The 19406-nt window shown below is 33.1% G+C and overlaps 1 protein-coding gene across 1 annotated transcript in view; it reads left to right on the forward strand.

The window, feature by feature from the left end:
* Positions 1-19406, forward strand: part of LRP1B (LDL receptor related protein 1B) — a 754159-nt gene that overhangs the window by 552041 nt on the left and 182712 nt on the right. The window contains exons 32-36 of the mRNA XM_042808487.1: positions 2893-3033; positions 5210-5335; positions 7192-7323; positions 14389-14523; positions 14938-15067. Coding sequence (XP_042664421.1) covers positions 2893-3033; positions 5210-5335; positions 7192-7323; positions 14389-14523; positions 14938-15067 — 664 coding nt within the window. The remainder of the gene's footprint in view (positions 1-2892; positions 3034-5209; positions 5336-7191; positions 7324-14388; positions 14524-14937; positions 15068-19406) is intronic.

Below are 19406 nucleotides of genomic sequence, written 5' to 3' on the forward strand. Positions count from 1 at the left end.
CTGGAGCTACACATGAAGTGATATGCTGGCCAGCACATGCGCTGCGTGGCCATCTGGCTGCCAGCAAACTGAAGGGATTCAACCAGTCAATCATTCCACTATTTTGCAGTATACTGGGGCTCAGATTTTGTATGGGGTGGCTTTTGAGTTCATCAAGGAAATATGGCATATGTGTGTTCTTGGTTTCACTTCAAAAGGAAATCTGTATTTTGACAGAGGTTGTGTTAGCTCTGTGCATTGATTTTTCCTACAGTTTTGAATAGTTACCGAAAGCTAGCAGAAGTACCTCATGCCTTTACTGTGAAAAGTAGAATACAGGATGTTGTTGTTCCTGTTACACTAGAGAGAAATAGCTTGCAGTGCTTTGCATTGGATTTGTTTATGTATAACTAGAAACATCAGGAAGTTCTTCACTGAAGTAATGCTTTTATGCAATGTCTGAAGGATGACATTAAGAGTTAGCACTGGCTAAGTTTTTTCTGTATGTTCGGTATGCTCTGTGTTTCAGTCTCACCCAGACAGGAAAGGATTTGCTTTGCTTCCAGCAACCATTGAGATTGATGAATAATGGGAACAAGCTGGCTGAAATTAATTATGATAAAAATGAAAAGATTATGTTATAAGGGAAACAGCTGAAGGACTTGGCATTGGTTAGGTAAGGAGCTCTTCACTGTGAAAATTCAGTCACTATGAGTTAGCTGAGTTCTTGTTTTGGAAGCAAGTTCTCAAGTGTTTAGCCTGTTAAAATTAGGCAGTAAACATCTTTACTATGTTTATTATTCTTTTAGATCTGACAACAGTTGGCTTGCCTTTCAGAAAAATGCTTTTGCAATTTCTGTGCATTCTTTAGCTTCCTCTAAATTGAACTGTCTCCATGTACCTCATGGAAGATATTTATGTAGAATTTGTTAGTTTGCATTAAATAAATGATTCTACCTTGAGTGTACAATGTTGATGCATGCATATGTGAAATGTAAAGGCTGGGGTTTTTTTCTCTCTTGGCACATGACAAGTCACAAAAGCATGTCATGACTGATTTCAGTACCTTGATTTTCAAGTTGTGATAGTGTCAGATGTGATAGAACGGTGAGCAGTCTTTGGGCACCCCTGATTTATGACACTTGACTATAGTCCCTGACAGCATGGCCATGATGAGTAGTGGTGCCATACTACATACAGAGCTTTTCCACTGTCACCCCAGCATCTTACACGAAACTCCAACAGGATGTAGATTTTGTAGCAAGCAGTTCTATGATCTTGATGTCATCCTTCAGAGCTACAGTAAAGCTAATAAATGGGTCCTTTAATATGCATAGGGGTATAAAGAAATACCGAGAGAGTGAAGGGCATTTCTAGCGTTATTCTGATTCCCCCTCATTTTAACCTATTCTGTCTTTCAAGCCTTAGCAATAGGGAATACGAATTCCTATGAGAGCTGTTGTGAGGATTTTCAAAACTGTATGTTTAATATTCTTCTCTTCTGTTTGCATTATTTCTTCTTGCTATGTTTCCTAATAGGTCTTATTTGCTTTTTTCTTCTTGCTTTGTGGTGGATGTGATTTTATATCCCATTTTTACAATATCAAGTGATGGCAGGAAATGTGAAATATTCAAAACTTGGTAGGAGTGCCAACCCAACACTGGTTTGAAGAAAAGTAGTAAAGAAATTGTGAACTACTGACTCCAGGGCATGTTACTAGCTTTTGTTAGATGAATAAAAGACTAACATGCTCTTTAACTGACGGCCTCTTCTTTTATTAATTCCATCAGGTAATGAGTCAAAGTCTCAAAATGACAGACTGATAACACTGATAAATGCTGTATATTTCTGTACAGAATTAAAGCAATCTCTAATGTTGGTATTTAAATTATATTAATTGGGGCTTCAAAAGTGACATTTTCCTGAAGTGATGTAAGTGAAATGGTGTAGTGAATATACAACTCATGTATACCTTTCAGCTTCTTGAAAGTTCTTTTAAATTGCTTGTCTTCATACATTGTTGTTTAAATTCTTTTGAAGATTATATTTACATTAATGCTGACATTTGTATCTTAATTTCTTTTTTAATGAAAATTTACATTCCACAGTAAACAATGTGGCCACAGCAATATGATTAAACTTAGTGTTTCTATCCTCATGTCACTTAGAATCCTGTCTGAATTTAAATGAAATCTTTATGACTAAAATCACCTGAAATCCAACCCTTGAAAAATATGTGGCATGTATGGCAATTGTGCATCAAGTGAGAATTCTGTTATAAATTTCTGACAAGACCTTCATGCTATGATTAAAGATTCCTACATGTGTGGATTGAGAAAGATGGGTTGAAGTTTTATGCTAATATGTGCGTAACGTGTCATTTTTTCTGTTATTTGAAAATCTTGTATAAATTATTATGAAAAAGTTACTATCAGTGTAGGTTGGTAATTTCGATAATTTAAGACGGTAACATGTTGCTTAATTATTTTTACGGTAATTGTCATAATTCTTAATTTGAACACTGAAGTAAAGAAAACCTGTAAGCAGAGTTCCTGTCATGTCTGTGTGTGTAAAGAATGAATATAGCAACGTTTGAGAATGAACCCTGTGTTGCAGTCGTCTAATCTCTGAATAACATTTTGTAACTTTCAGTTATAAATTGAGCATAATTCAGTTCTTCAGCTTAAAAATGTGTGAAAACCTATCAACTAAAGAGAAAAAAGTAAATTCATAAATCCAAAATTTCTGTTTAAAAAAAAAAAAAAAAAAAAAGTCTATTTATTCTTTGAGCAATTTTCCTTGAAATTGATTGAACTGAGAATTAACCTCAAAATCTTTTTCCCACCTTAGGTTTCAAACATATGTAATTTGATAGTGATCCTCTTTATCTTTAAAACTTGAAAATTTTACAGATAAAAAGCTTTGGTGGGCAGACCAGAATTTAGCTCAGATCGGTACCTGTAACAAAAAAGATGGAAGAAACCCAACTGTTCTGCGAAACAAAACTTCAGGTGTTGTACATATGAAAGTGTATGATAAAGCAGCACAGCAAGGTATGTTAAATTTTAAGCACATTTAACTAACTTTTAAGCTTCATAGTATCTTTTCCCATGTTATTCTGCAAACATGCTTAGAACAATATAATATGTATTTCACTGTAATTCAGTGATATAATGTTATAAAATATTTTATTATTGAATATATTACTGAGTACAATAGCATAACTTGTTTAACATATCTGCCTGATCTGTTTTAATTTATTAGATTTTAATTTATTAGTTTTCTGAAATTTACACTATAGTGAAGTCTGAAGTTCTTTTCCAGAATCTAAGTTTAAAATTTTTAGTCAAAAAAAAATCAGTTCGTGTTGAACCTCATCTCAAATTACTGAATTTTTAAGTGAAGTATTATGAGAGAATTCATTAATATGCATCATTATCTATTTGGTTTAAGACAGTTTAATTCATCTAAATTGACAGAAGTGACAGTAGTATAAATCAAATGTGAGACTGCAGAAAAATGGGGGAGTATTGCTAATAATGCCAAAACTTATTTGTCAAAGTTGGAGGTAGAATAATATGAAAAAATGTAATTTTGGGTCATGCACATGGCTTTATGAATTTGAAAATTGGAAATTAAAACATTTGGGACATTATTTAGAAATAGATTATTTCTGATTCCAGCTACTGAAAGTGATGAGGATGGGATCTACATGAAACAAATAATTCCATTTTGCGGACAAGCTTCCAGAAGAACACAGGGTGGTTTACTACAATAAGTAGTCTATGTATGGAGTACATTAATTCAGTTCCATATTGAGCATTTCTGGGAACACTTGCCTTTTTTACCTAATCTAGGAAACACCAAGAGTGCTTTGCCAGCCTGGTCCTTAGGTTTAAATGTGGTGGAACAGTAAGTAATAAAAATTTAGGCATTCAGTACTGTTTCTATCATTTTAAAATGCTTGAACTCCTGACCATGGAGGCGCACAGATAGCTTCATAAGTGCCCAGATGTTAGCGATATCTGGTGTATGTTGCATTAATATGCATCTTCCATTGTACAGAAGTCAAGAAGAGGAACAGTTCTGTCTTTTTGTACAACTGAACTTCAACTGTAATGAGAACCCTTAAGTTGTGTTGTGAAATGTCGCCTTGCTGATAGATATTTTGACAGAGCAATGTTACAGTTTTGGATATAAAAATCAAACATTATAGATGGGGTTCAGCTTTACACTTGCATGTTTGTTTCTTTTTTTAATTAATCTTTACATATTTCATATGTGTCTAGCATTTCATTAAATCAAAGTGACATGAGAACAAATGTGATGTGAGGCACTTACAGATTTCTCTGTATGCAAATCTGGCACCCTAGATTTTTATTTTATACTGTACAATTTGTACCTTTGTCTGAGGATGCCTGAGACTGAAACCTCACCTGTCTTTTCCATTTGTATGGTTGGATTGTTAGAAAACATCTATGATTTTAGATGAAGAAATGGTTTCTACTTCAAAATTAGTAATGCAAAAATAAATGTGACAAGTTGCACTTTGATTTATACAGGCTTGGTACCTTGTAATCAACTAGTTCCTTTAATGTTTTAGTAGTCTTACACACAGTTCTTCATGAATCTTCAAATTTCTGAGGTGTTTATTGTACTGTGTATAATGTTTATTATAAATCTTATTAAAAAGTGTTCATCTATTAGTTAAAAGTAAATATTGTTTCAATTAAGAAGTAGGAGCATGGATCTGTGAGATGACACTGGAGTGTATCTTAAATATACTAAACAAATACTGGTTGACGAAGGTAATGAGGTTCATATAACATTTAATTACTTAATACAATATGATCAGTGATTTGCTCATGGTCTAGAATAAGATACATCTTCTAGACTAATGTCAGTGAGATTTCATCATTGGTACTCCAAACTTAACGTAGTATTTTCAGTTTTATTATATGCTTTTACTTTAAAAAATGCAGATTCTTCTTCAGAAAACTGAGCTATTTAAAAAAAAAATATATTCAGAGGAGAAAACCACTATTCTAAGTGTACAGATAAAATAATGTAAGAGTAAAGCATGGAAGAGTATCCAAATAGTAGCATATCCTGAAATATTTTGTGTATATAAATTTTTCAAATAAGTTAGCTGAACCAATACTCATTTTTAGTGAGGATGGCACTGTTCAAATTCTGTTTCCTTTTGTCTCTTCTTCCATCATGCTATAGGTATCAATTCCTGTCAGTCAAACAATGGTGGATGCTCTCAGCTTTGTTTACCAACTTCAGAAACCACCAGGACTTGTGTGTGTACAGTAGGCTACAACCTTCAGAAAAACAGAATGGCATGCAAAGGTAAAATGGCTTTCAATACTTATTTTAACTGAGTTCAGGTTTATGGGAACACTGTAATGAGTAAATATTAATCTTAAGTTAAATAACTATCATTGATATGTTTGATTAAAACAGTAACAGAAATGTCTGTTGTGGTTAGGATAAAATTTAAATTTAGCTTTTAATTTATTTATTTAGTTCTGCATACATTTTTATGGAAACTTTGAGAATTTTTTTTTTTTTTTTTTAATGTAGGTAGAAAAGCATACCATCTGAGCCATCATTAATAGCAGTACACATTTGTTCAAGGTCATATACCTTATCTTTAAACTAAATTATAGGCTACAGTATCTGAAAAGTTGAGTATCTCATCACATTGTATTGCTCTTAATATAACGTAAGGCCTGATTTTTATTTTTATTTTTATAACTCTTGTCTATTTGAGCAGGAAAAAATCAAAATATAGCTTACATCCAAAGTCTTACTCTTTGTCTGAATAACACAAAGCAGCCTTGTGGTCAAGGTTAATTTGATATTATTTATTCCTATGAGGGATTGCTACCTGATCTATTTAATAGTAGAGTATACATGGAAGCAGAATTAAGCAACATAAATGCAGCTTTTCTGCTTCTTCAGTGCTTTTCATATGTGACAATAATATATTCTTAACATTTTTGTTTATTTTAAAATAGTAATTTTTATTTTTACAATTACTTCTTCAGATATTTATAATTTTCAGTTGTGGGATAAAACTGGTGAATGCTGTGTATTTGAAATGTATTCCTCCTTTATGTCTAGACATACTGCTTTCTAGATCATAAGAGGTTTTTTATGACTAAATTTTCCCTCAGTTAAAAAGAGGTCTTTAGTCAAAAACATTTTTATTCTGTCTTGAAAATTCACGTTGAAATACTGAAAAGTACTGTTCTGTACATATATGCTTGTTGAGCATTGCTCTTTTCAATTGCTAGCTAGAGTTCTTCTTGCTTTGAAGAAAATTTTGTAATTCTCTACCTGAAATTTTTACTTCATTTTCTTCGGGTCTTCTGCTAGCTAGCTCTTTATGAAGAAATAAATTTTCAAAGAATTAGCAGAAAGAACTTTTTTGTGTATGATACTTAAAATTCTTCAATAATAGGAGTTACGTATCATCATGCTGCATGATTTCCCTTAAGCTTAGAAGTGTTCTGATATATGAAGAAATTAGGGCAACAAAGTATTTGTTCTAATTTTCATTGTCAACAATTACACGTGCTTCATTTCAACCAGGAATGACTACATAACAAGACCTCTACACAGTAGAATTTCTTCCTACTTAATAGAAATAGGTGCATCTGGAGTGTGATTAATCTAACACAAATGTAGAAATTTAAAATGTATCAACTTCATTGTTCACTAAAAGTATGTATTTCTCTCTATTGTCTGTAAAGGAAGTGTGCATGTCTAAATGAGGTGAGATGAAACCCATGCCTCAATAGACATTTCACAGTCTTGAATCGTGCTTTTTCTAAAATTGTCTCTTGCTGAATATATTCAGAAAGTACAGATGTGCATTGAAAATATTCTTAAATTTTTCATAACTCAAAACCATTTTCTTCTTAATTTTTAAACTTCATTACTGCTGATTGCTTAATTATAAGGTGATGCTTGAAATGGACAGTGATTTCCTTCTCTTTATAAGACTGCATGTATCATTTAAATAGAAATTCACCATAATAATTCATGATTGTTTTTTCAAAGAGATGGAGTTATTCTGGAAAACTCTGGAGCAGTATTGGAAAACTATGTCGAGTGCTTGTTAACTCCACAAGTCTTGTTAACTGGGAAAGTCTCCATTTTGCTCTCACTGGCTTTTTTTTTTTTTATTTTTCCCATAGGTATTGAATCATTTCTTATGTATTCTGTTCATGAAGGAATTAGAGGTATTCCTCTTGATCCAACTGATAAAATGGATGCTTTAATGCCTATATCTGGAACTTCATTTGCTGTGGGCATAGACTTCCATGCAGGTAAATATTATGTATAGTTTATTGTATTTATGGTAAGTATTGTGTACTATTCTTATGAATGAAATAAACCTCAAGTTATCAAACCTTCTAAGTAATTACAACTATATTTAAAGGAATTGGAAGTTGATTGTGTGTTACAATGTTAACCTCTAACTATTTATTATTTACAGTAAATAGAAGAAAATGTATTATGTATATGTAGATTGCATTAGCAGCACTATCCACTGATTTTCAGTGGAGACATCACTGAGAACTTGATGGGGGGAGACTGGTGGTTTTACAGAAAGTGATCATAAATCTGTAGAAAAGCAGGTTTCATAATTTCCTTTTTCATAGAAAAAATCTTGTTCCTGTCATGAAACTTTTTCCACTCAATTTTCTTAGTCCTATGTGTTATAGTTAGCAGGTGGTTTTGACAGCTGAGTGGGGTAGTTTTCTTTCTGTCCAGTAAAGCTCAGCCCCTTCATTACAGCGTACAAGCCAACTCTGTATCTGTTTCTTCCTTTTGGAAGCAGACTGAAGAACAGGCATTTTTATCTTGAGTACACTAGATACCTTTCCACTGCAGTGTAGAAATAGGAAACAGTTTTTAATTTAGGTAGCCTCACAAATTTCCTATGAAATTATGAGGTTTCTGTTTTGCATGTGTGTGAAAGCAGGTGGAAAATAATTAAGGATCAGATCCTGAAAAGTAATTGGATACATCTCCCCCTGATACTAAAAAGCGTCTGAATATATTCAGAGACATTAGAAATTTTTGCTTAGTTTACAGAAAAGAGGAAATCTGTAACCAAGTAGTGACCTGAAAACATCTTGTATCTCCATATTTTTAGCCTATTAGCTCTTTGAGCAGCCCTCTTTCTAAACTGTTTTTCTCATGAGCTATTTCTGTTACCCAAGTTTACAAACTAGCAGTTTAGAAAGAAAATTTTAAGTTACCTGTTATATATATATGAACATTGGCTTCCTGAAACATACAATTATTTTGTCATACTACATTGTTTTTCATTTTGAAATAAACTCTACCTGAGAACTCAGCATTGAGAGCTCCTAAGCTTTTGCTTGAGTATCTGTTAATATATGCCTTCATATTAAAAACAGACCTTTTTATGTTTGCTCTAAATAACTACTTTATCATGCAAATATTACTAATCTTTTGTTAACAGGTTAGGAGTTAAATTCATACAAGTCTTCTTGTCTTTTGGCCTTCCTTCTTCACTAATGCTCTTGTACCTCTACTCTGCCTAGCAAAATTCCAAGTTACTCAACATTTTACAGTGCCCTCATACTTGTATATTTTGGTTTCAAATCAGTGATAGCTAATGTTCGCAGCTTCCATTATATCATAGGTATAGTTCAGTCACAGTCTACTGAGACATAAAAATCATTTAATAACCAGTGCCTTTATACATATATCTTAGATGGCAAAGGCTATGATACAGCTGATTTCATCTATTTCTGGAAAGGCACAGGATGATAGAGAAGTGATAGCTACGCATGCTTGTGACAGAGAATACCAAGACAAATGCAATTAGGTTTTCCAGGGATTATATGTTTTTATTATAGTATACTTACCTTAAAAAATACCATTATTTAATTCCGGTCTTACAAGCTTTACAGAATTATGATATTTAATACAGAAATATGAAATCTGACCTTTTCATTCTAGGATTTTGTTGGGGATTTTGCATCTTGTGTTTTCCTTGGTTTTGGGACCTTTTTTAGCACAGTATTCTTATGGGATATACTAGCTTCTACTTTAGAGAAATGTGCTTGGAATTCACTAGTCATTATCAAATTAATATTTTGTAATAATAAGATGCATGTACTAATTTTTAGCTTTTTGGAAAAATGAGATTTGAGGAAGGCTGAAATTGAGTGAGGTTCACCAACTTGCATGATGATCAGTTACACCACAGGGAATGTGAATGCAATTGACAGTGACAAATGCATTACCAAACACGAATGTAAATCTTCTATAGCAGTGAAATCATGAGGGGATACTGTGTTATAAAAGTTACAGTACAGCTTTCAACTGAATTTCAGCTTAAAAAGCAATTGTTTTTCTCATTTTCTTACCTTACCTTGAATTTTCTGAATTCATTCCTAAAACCTTTGTTCATCAAATGTGATTCAGAAGGCAAGTGGAGTTACTTTCAGATTTCATCTTGGTTTTTTTTCACTGCTTGCTTCAATGCTGCTTGCATTCCATTCTTAATTGTGAAACATTCCCAAATTCTGATCTGCTCTCAGTAATGTTTACGTATGCAAAGTGGCTAAAATACATTACCATATGCTAGTAGTATAGCATATCGTAGTTTAAAGACTTACGGCAATATTTTTTGCAGACATGAAAGAGCTAGAAGATTAATGCACCTTTTTTCTCCCTGTGTCTTGATACTTCTAAATTATCATTAAAGAACTACAAGAGGAGTTTTGACCTTTTGACTTTTTTAGAGGTCGCTGGGGAGTGGGGTTGCCAGTCTTATTTAAGACATAGGTATATAAAATTGAGTGTGATCCTAATAGACTTTCATTTCTGTATTGTTAAAGATAGTAGCCAAAGACTTCTACACAGTATGTCAGGCTAACACCCATTGTTTTTCCCTCTTGACATTTTTCCAGGAAGCTCACTGTAGTTTTACCTTAGTAAGTGTTTTGCAGTTGTTGAAATAATTATTTCACATGGTGGGAGGTACTCTGTATTTAAGCTTGGTCTGGTTGGATGACAGTCTGCATGATAGAGAAACGTTACTATATTTGAGACAAGGGCATTCTAAGTATTGAAGAAATTAGAACATCGTGTTTATTTGCAGAATGAGGGCCTTCAAATTGATGGGTACAACTGTGTCTCCAAGAAAGTGATCCTGTTCATCAGGAGACATTATCTTAACTCCTATTGACTTAGAGGGCCCAAACTACTTACTGAGTACTTAATGAGTACTTAATTTCTGTCTTTTTAAAGTACAGTGCAGAGTGGTTACATGAATGTTTTCATTAGTGCTGAAAAGCCTTCATAAAGGTGAAGTAAGACTTAAAATTGTTGATAGCTTTGAAATAATACAGTGTTATTGCTGAGCACCTTTCAGTTCTGTAGTAGTTCATCCCAGAAACAGTTTAAGATTTGCAAGACTTTGCCTCTGTGAAAAACAGTCTTCCAAGTCCCTCACTGAATTTTGATGAACTTAGTGGGAGCTGGTAACCCAGAGGTGTTCTGCCACATATTTTTCCACACTTTTGTCCCCATTTTCTGTCCCCCTGTTACTCATGCTAACACTGTGCCTCCAGGCATTTGTATCTGTGGTGTACATACAGGTGTGTACAAGTGTGAAGAAAATAGATTTTATTCTCTTTGTTGAAATAAACAATTTGAACAATTACAGATTAAGCTGATAGGGCCTGACAAAAGGGTTAATATTTAGCAAATAATTTGTATGTTGACTTTTGAGTTATAGGATTTTATTCACAAAATACTAATACATTAAATGGCATTAATTTTCGGTGTTTGCTGATAAGCTGCCTGTGGACTGTAGGAGTCAGTGTGACGGTATGGTTACCAGTGCTCACCACTTAGCAAAATGCTTGTAGAATCTGCGTGAAGTTGCAGACAGTTGTTTCCCATTTTATGGTGGACATCATTTCCAGGTAGTAATTCTCATCTCTTCAGGTTCCAGCAACAGAATAGGTAAATAGATACTGAGGGCTCCAAACTGGGTATAGGCCTTCTTTTCATCTGTCTGAAGCCAGAACTGATTTCAGGAACCAGCTGCTGAAGGGAGTTTTCACCTCCATGTCTGTTATTTTTCACAGTAATTTGGAAAATAAAACAGATTTATGCAGTCATAATATTAATAGTGCTACCTGACAGAGACAGCATTGACACACAAATTGTGAAAATATCATCCACTTTTATAAGTGAACACTGTACAACAAAATAAATGCCAGTTGCTTAATCTGAATTCCTATTACCTTGTTGTTCATGACATGGGTGTTCAGTGGTTGAGTCCTGCTGAGAATATTACTCCACGTTTTATTGAGATATGGAAAACTTTGATTATTAATGGAAAAGAATCCATAAAAATTGCAGTCTCCATAAAATGAGAGGGGTTTGTAATTTGGATCATGCTATCTGTACCCAAATGCAAACTGAAACTCAGCAAATGCTGTAGTATTATCTGTATTTGAGACTCAGAGGGATCTTTATTATTTTGGTGACAAGTCCTTGTATGTTTTCACACTGTACAGCAAAAGAATATAGTTTTTTCTTTACTTAAGTGCTCGTGAAGTACCTGAAACGTCAAAAAATATTCTTCAATGTAATGTATAGAGTATAGTGACTGAAAATTTTTACATTGCTGTGAATAAATAACCTTTACCAGTACTTCAGAAAAAAAAAAAATCTTTATTTTATTTTGCCTTGGAGCGTCTTTGAACAATTATATCAAAATGTCATAGTTAATACATTTTACAGCTATGTTTAATGAAGACTTAATTCAGGATATAATATGTAAGTAAGTAAGGCATAGGACTTCAAAAGAATGTGAGAATTTAAAGGAAATTATGTGTTAGCTGAGGTTTAATATCAGTGTATGGTTGGGTAATTATTATCTTTGCATACTCAAGCTGTTAACATTTTCTTTTAAGGATACTTTCTAGAAGCAGTGAACTGCATGTGCTTTGTGAACTTCCAACACAGCAAATATTACTGTTTCCCTGACTATTTCCAGTCCAAAACTACTTATATAATTTTTGTTTGTAGAACAGATACATTTTGCTTAAAAATTCTGGTCATTTTACAGGAACACTACCAACTAAATAAAAATCCAATTTGACTGATGATAAAATAGTGTTCCCTGTCATATTTATCTTGGAAAAAATATTCTCCTTTATTATATGTCACATCTGCATGTCTCCATGATTTTGTATGTCCTCATCATCATTTTTTTGCACATGTACATAATATATAATTGCTTTCTACCTGTTTATATTCAGGTCAGGTATATTATATATTAAGGAAAAGTGTTGATCATTAACAAAACAAAGCTGTGTCATAAAATACTGCATTTTACAGAAGGTAAATTAATAATTTAGATAGACATTAAATGGCTGTTGTGTGTAATGATATATTTTAAGGAGAAATATGGTTTGGGGTTTTTTTAATTGGTTTTACCTCTTTATCATGTGTTTATCTGGAAACAAATCCAGGTAATTCAGTTGTCTGTACTGTTGGATTACTGGAAAACACTATTTTCAGAAAACAGCACTACAAAGTCAGTTGTGCTATATACATTAACGTTTAGTCATGGAAGTGAAACCACGAAAATCTCTGTGTTCTTATAACAGTTTCTAAGCTGTTATGTGGATTCTTGCTCACGTGGCTGACATAAACAGTCACAGTATGAATACAAAGTGGTTTATTTTTATGGAGAAGAATTAAACTGGAATATGAAATACATAAAATTCACTTGCAGAATGTCTTATCCAGTTGGTAAACATAATAGTAAGAAATGTTTTTTTTTATTAACTATGTACTTTCAGATAAGGCTTTGTAGTAGTTCTGTGTATCATATATTCCACTGAAGGGTATTTGGCATGCACTTGCACACAATCATAGATCAATATCTTATTGCTGAGTGTTATGCGCAGCTAGTATTAAGATCTGTGTAATTTTCATACTCATTTGAAAAAGGTAGCAAAATACATGGCTCCCGTATGGGATAACCAAACTATATGTTTGGGGTACTTGAAGTCAGAATTTGTCATTTGTTTTATTGGTGCTGTCGCTAGGGTTCTTGCGCATACCAAACTGGTTTGATCTTGGAATTGACTGTTACCTGTTTAAGTTTAGTTTTTCTCTTTTCTTTTATATACATGTGTATATATATAAAAATATATATGTATATTTACACAGACACACACGCACACATATATACCTGTGTGTATATATATGTAGAGATATAAATATTTATATGTATTTTTATATGTAATGTTTATATATTTATATATAGAAATATACACACACACTTTCTCTCTTATGGAATTAAAAGCAAATATATGAAGTATGAAAAAAATAAAGAAGGAACAAATATTATTTATCTCTGAGCAGTGTCTTTCCCAGACAAAATAGCTCACTCATGAGGTCCCCAACTGATGACTTTGAAACCAGAATGTGGGTTGCAGTATATCTGCATTGTTAACTCAGAGCTCTGTCAATGGAAGTACAGAGAATTCTTCTTGACGGATGTCATCACTTTGTTTACCCCATCTCTTTATCAAGGGTACTTTGTGGAAACAGAGGTCAGTGCACATATGTGCTTTGGCCACTCCAATTTTCAGCCTGGCTGATGAGCTTAAATGGTCAGTGAAAGTAGATTTGTACTCTAAGACTCCAATATGGTCCCTCTCTTTTGCATTGTGGATAGCCAACTGCAGCAGTAGGGCAGGGAAGACAGCCGAAATGCCTTAAAGTACTAAAAAAGACTCTTAGTGAAAGTTTGTCAGGACACTTAAAAGATGAATTGTAGATAGAGTCAAATTTTTATTCTTTTATCAGTATAGCACTATCAAATGTCACACTTTTTTTTTTCCCTAATTAAATATTTTTATACTTCCAAAATTCAGTCTGTATGATTACTGAAGGTAAAGACTGTGTAGGCAATTTTACACTGTAGTTTTTCAGACTCCTAAGTACTTTGGAAAGGTGATTAATAAACAGTAATATGTTTTTCAAACATTTGCCCAATTAGCGAAAAAAAGAGCCAACATATTTATTGTGTTTTTTATCAGGTAGTAGCTTCAATCTCTTGTAGAGGCCCTATTGTGTTATATGTGCAGTACAAAACAACTTGTAGACAACCTAGAATTCTGATTTAAGTATCTTAAATAAAATATTTTAAAAAAAGGAAAAAGAACGAGTAATTAAAGATGATAGTTTTGATGCCATTCTTCTGTTTACTCTGAGACATATTAATAGACTTATAATTGGCAGTTTTTACAGTTACTGATGTAGATACCTGGACTGAAGTAACTGAATTAATCTAAGAATCATTGCCATGTATTTTATAGGAAATGATACAATCTACTGGACAGACATGGGTTTCAACAAAATTAGCAGATCTAAACGAGACCAAACATGGAAAGAAGACATTATTACAAATGGTTTGGGAAGAGTTGAAGGCATTGCAGTGGACTGGATAGCAGGTAGGTCTTAACCTCCTTCAGGAATTGTCATGATTTCTAACAGTATGCTCTTCCATCTTCAGCTCAGGGTTAAATAGCTTGGTTTGCATTCAGCTCTAATTTCTAATATTCCAAATGTCTAGATATTTTTCTTTGAAGATACCACCACTGCTTTTTGCAGTTTTATTGCAGACAGAAAAATTATTTAAAGATCTTGGACAGTATTTCTTATATGGACAGTCTCAATGGTGACAACCATGAATGCAAGTTTATACTTCAAAACGGAAGGCTGACTTGGACCAGAAATTACAAGTATAAGATACATATAAGTTAAAATACAGCAGTTAGTTTCTAATTCTAACTTATACACTTAAGATTTAAACAAATTTCAAGTAGTCTTTTCATTCTCCAGTAATTTCAAGGTATTTTTCCTAGGTAACATATATTGGACGGATCATGGCTTCAACTTAATTGAAGTTGCCAGGCTCAACGGCTCATTCCGATATGTAATTATATCCCAGGGTTTGGACCAGCCAAGATCTATTGCGGTACACCCAGAAAAAGGGTAACATGACCATGGCTACTTGCATTTCTTTTAAAGTTTGCATGCTAGCACTGGAGCTCTTAGATAAGTATAGGCCTTTGTTCTAATAGATAAATAAACCCCAGAATGATTGTATTGGAAAATATTGTACTGTAACTTAGCACAGGTGGAAGGAAGTGTTATTCTTATCATACACTGAGTTTTTTCACTGGTCTGTATATATGACATACTGTACTTTCTTTGCAAAACAGTTTTCATTTTTTAAGACAGTCATTTCAACTGAATTTTAGACACTGCTTGGAAGCATGCTTAAATCTATTCTTAAGTTTCCAGCAAATCCAAGGGAGTCACATTAGCTAATGAAGATCTCAATGTCATGATGAAGTAGTAGAAGAATGTAATCCTTGGTGGTTATAAATTCTAGTATCATGTAACATCCCACTACAACAGCCAAGGAGATTGCCAAGAGTAGCTGAAAGTAATGCAAGATAAAGCGTGTGGGTAACAGTAAGAGCAGCCAGAAATGCCAACTGTTTGTTGAGAGTAGGGGCTACACTGGAGTATTAACAGAAATAGAGAACGCTCGGTCCCCTTCCAGCTCCAAAACTACTGTAAGCAGAGCTACAACCAAAACAGAAGCAGTAAATTCTCCAAAGAATGTCCATCCTTTTTTCATGGAAATATGAAAAGTACTTTCTGATGTAAGGTACTTTCTGATGAAAAGGCACATAGGCAAGACTCACTGGATTTAACTGCTATACTTACCCTGCATAAACGGAAGTGCTAAAAGTTGTGTATTAAAATCTTAAGGGAGTATTTGAGCAACTACCTGCCCCCAAAGCCAGAGATGACACTGTAGATAATTTTCCCCAGATTCAATCAAATCAGTATCTCACTATTTTTAGGAAAGCAGTCTCTGTACTCAGAGGAGTTAGCAGCCATAGTAATGAAGAAATCTGACTTCTTGCTGAGGACAGATTGATACCAGTGATGCAAAAAGCCATTTGGATCTTTGCCATGATTTCTTCTATGAGAATTTAGACATAGTGATCTGTGTATTTTGCAGACCAGAGCATTGCAACTTAATCTATTTAAGAATGAAGGTGAAAGTAATAACTAGTTTTATTCTCTGCAAAATGTAATAGCTTTTGCCATAAATCATTACAGCTGTGTTCATATAACACTGCTGGTTGCTTGGCAGTATTTGCTAACAGTTTAGGATTAATGTTGTTCTTCAGAGTAGGATCTTCTCTGGATCCTAGTAAGGATCTGGCTGAATTATTATATTTTTGTCTTTAATGTACCAGAATAGCTGTGCTCTTCTGTTAAAAAAATTAAAAAAAAACAAAACAAAACAAAACAAAAAACGTTTGAAAGTAAGTACACAGAAACTTGATAAAATTCTTCTGACCGGAAGGGTAGACCAGACTTCTTCAAACAATGGTTAATTTGCAGTGTAAATTTCCTCAACATGTACATAATGATTTGATGTGCACATATACAGATAGGTTTTCAACCTTTACTTACATCAAAGGAAAGGAAAAGCCCCCATGAAATCTGTGAGGACCGAGTGCAGCAGATGCAGTTTTTCTGGAAAATATTTAAATATTAAAATAATATGAATTATATAAATAAAATTCATTATTTTCAACTAGAAATGGTAAAGAGTGTGACCAACTCTTCTGCAATATTTGGAGAGGGAAGACAGATTGTACCTGAGATCCAACATTTAATACTTGCTATAGGAAAAAGTAAATACAGAACTCTTGGTAGAATAATATTTAATTCTGCTGTTGGTAGAAAAGTTGCTATTTTACTAAAGTGTGGATTTTTATTTTAATGAATGTGTTTTCACATGAAGCTTTCTGACCCAACAGTTCATGTTTTTATTTTACCAAACCAAAATAAGTATGAGCATAAGCAGATGAAATAATAGCCAACAATATCAACGAGATTCTTTGGAAAGAAACAATTCCTGCTCTTAAGTTAATGGATATTTAGAGATGCCACTGAACTATCTTCTTAGGTCTTAGGGTAGAATAGTGTAATGCGACCAAAAAACAAATATTAATATAATGTGGGTAAAATGTAATTTGGAGGAGTTAAAATTATTACACTTGAAACAAAAAACAGTAAAGAAGAGAAATATTAAATGTAGAAAATAATTCAGTTGTGAAACATTCCTTAGATGTTTTGATCTTGTTGAGTTTTGTAGATAGTTTTTTGATGTGTTTAGATTACTTAAGAAAACAAAGGATGGACTACAGATTAGTAATTGTGTAGAACAGTTTATCTTCTATGAAGGTAGTTAAACTTCACCTCTGTCTTTTAATACTATGCCACAAAATTATATCTTGAAATGTCTTCAGTCAAAGTTTCTTCAGAATAAGGATAGCAGTGTTTTGCTAGTGACGTACAAGTATACCTTTCTGTGGGAAGATTAAGGCCTTTTTACCCTCTGTGTTATTGTCATATCTCTTTCCTTTTATGCAGTAAAACTTTCAAAGATATTCTTTCCTCCCCTTGGCCTGACTTCACATTCTTCATTTCTCTTGAAGCTTGAGTTGACAGCTATAAGAATAGAGAAGAAAATAGCAGTTATTAGATGTCGTTGAATCTGCCAGTTATACCAAGATATGAAGCAACCAGCATTCAGCTGGTTGGTAAAATTATTTATTGTTACTAAGGAAAAAGTTAAGAATGTGTAGTCCTACAGAGGAGTGTCTTTGTCCCTTTATCAGTTATACTTGCTCATATAATACATGCTTGGCTGACTTTTTTTTTTCCCCAATTAAATAATATTTTTCTGATCAAGATCAGAATTGTGAGTGAAATATGGAGTTAAGCTCATACTGAAATAATTCTTAGATTTTGAAGATGCCTCCTTCAAAAACCTTTTAGGAATTTCATTTGTGATTACAGTTCCAGGGACGTGGGTGGGTGGGCTGGAGTGTTTAAACTCTGATTTAATTTTTTCCAAACACTTTTTTTTTGAAGATTCTAGGCCAGCATCAAATTTCTGCCACTTGCATCTCCATGTCAGCCGTATAAGTTATATATGGGATAGTTCTGAAATAAATTGAGTCGTAGTTATTCTACCATTGTTCTAAATGTGTCAGTAGCATATTGCTACCTGTGAAGGTCTGGGAAAGAAGTATTTTAGATGATACTTCCAAGACCTTTTGGGAAAATATGGGAATATCAAGTTTTTCTATACTAGTTAACAGTCTATGTAAGTTTATATATCAGTATATTTATAATCATCAATGAGCTAAGAGAGTATTAAATAACTTGCCTTACATTTTTGGCAACTATTCAGGATTTTCTTTGGAGGATTTTAGATTAATTTAACCTGCTAATTATGGTTTGTTTTGTTTTGGTTTTCCTCAGAGTGACTAGTCTTAGGAGAGTACAGAATGTTTAATTCAAGTATACAGAATGCCTGCCTTTCTGTAGTCAACATTTAGTTGATCCTGTGTTAAGAAAGTGTCTCTGACTATATGCCTGATAACAAGTTCAGTTCTGTTTAGACGTTCTGTTAGTAATCTGGTTAAAGCTGTATTAAATTTAAGCAGTGATTATTGATATCCAGCTGGTTAATACTGTGTATTTCAACATTTCTAAAACATCTTTTTAATTTAGCTAATGTAGCAGTTCAATTTCTTAATTGTTGTATAAGTTTTGTAGTAAGAAGTGTGAGAACAAATTTGGCTTTATTATAGACAGGAAGCCCTAAAATTACAACCAAAGGTGGACATTGTTTCAGATGCTAAATTTTATGACCTGACTATAGGATCCATATTTGTTCTCCCCTGTCCCATTTTTAGCCCTCTTAATTTCATATATCTGCAATCAGCCAATCGAATACAGCTATTTAACAATATATTGGTATAATGATATCACCAAACTTAGGGGTAGAACTGGTTAATAATGCACAGAATACTTTTGTAATCTTTAAAAATAGACTAATAGATACATTCCACACAGAGAAAAAACATGGAGGATAGTTTTATATGTTCTGTTCACTTTGTTTACAGTGTATTACTTAACAATGTTTTGGTAATATTCTTATGAATAATTGCTATGAAAATTATTCAGGCAATTGGTAATATGCTAAACCTAAATTTTATTATCTTAGAAAGAGAAGTCTTCCTCAGAAAATATGTATTTTTACGTGTGTTTATAATATATTTTAACACAAATATATATACATACATATATATATTTGTAGACACATAGACATTTACTTAAAGCCATTCCATAGGCTACCATTCAGTACAAAAAGTGCTCTGTGTAGATTAACTGGCATCATTTAGCTATACAGAAAGCAACAGATTGAGAAGTAGGAGGTCAAGGCAGA

This window comes from Tyto alba, unplaced genomic scaffold, assembly GCF_018691265.1.
Source record: "Tyto alba isolate M040663 unplaced genomic scaffold, T.alba_DEE_v4.0 Super-Scaffold_7, whole genome shotgun sequence".
NCBI classification, from domain to species: domain Eukaryota; kingdom Metazoa; phylum Chordata; class Aves; order Strigiformes; family Tytonidae; genus Tyto; species Tyto alba.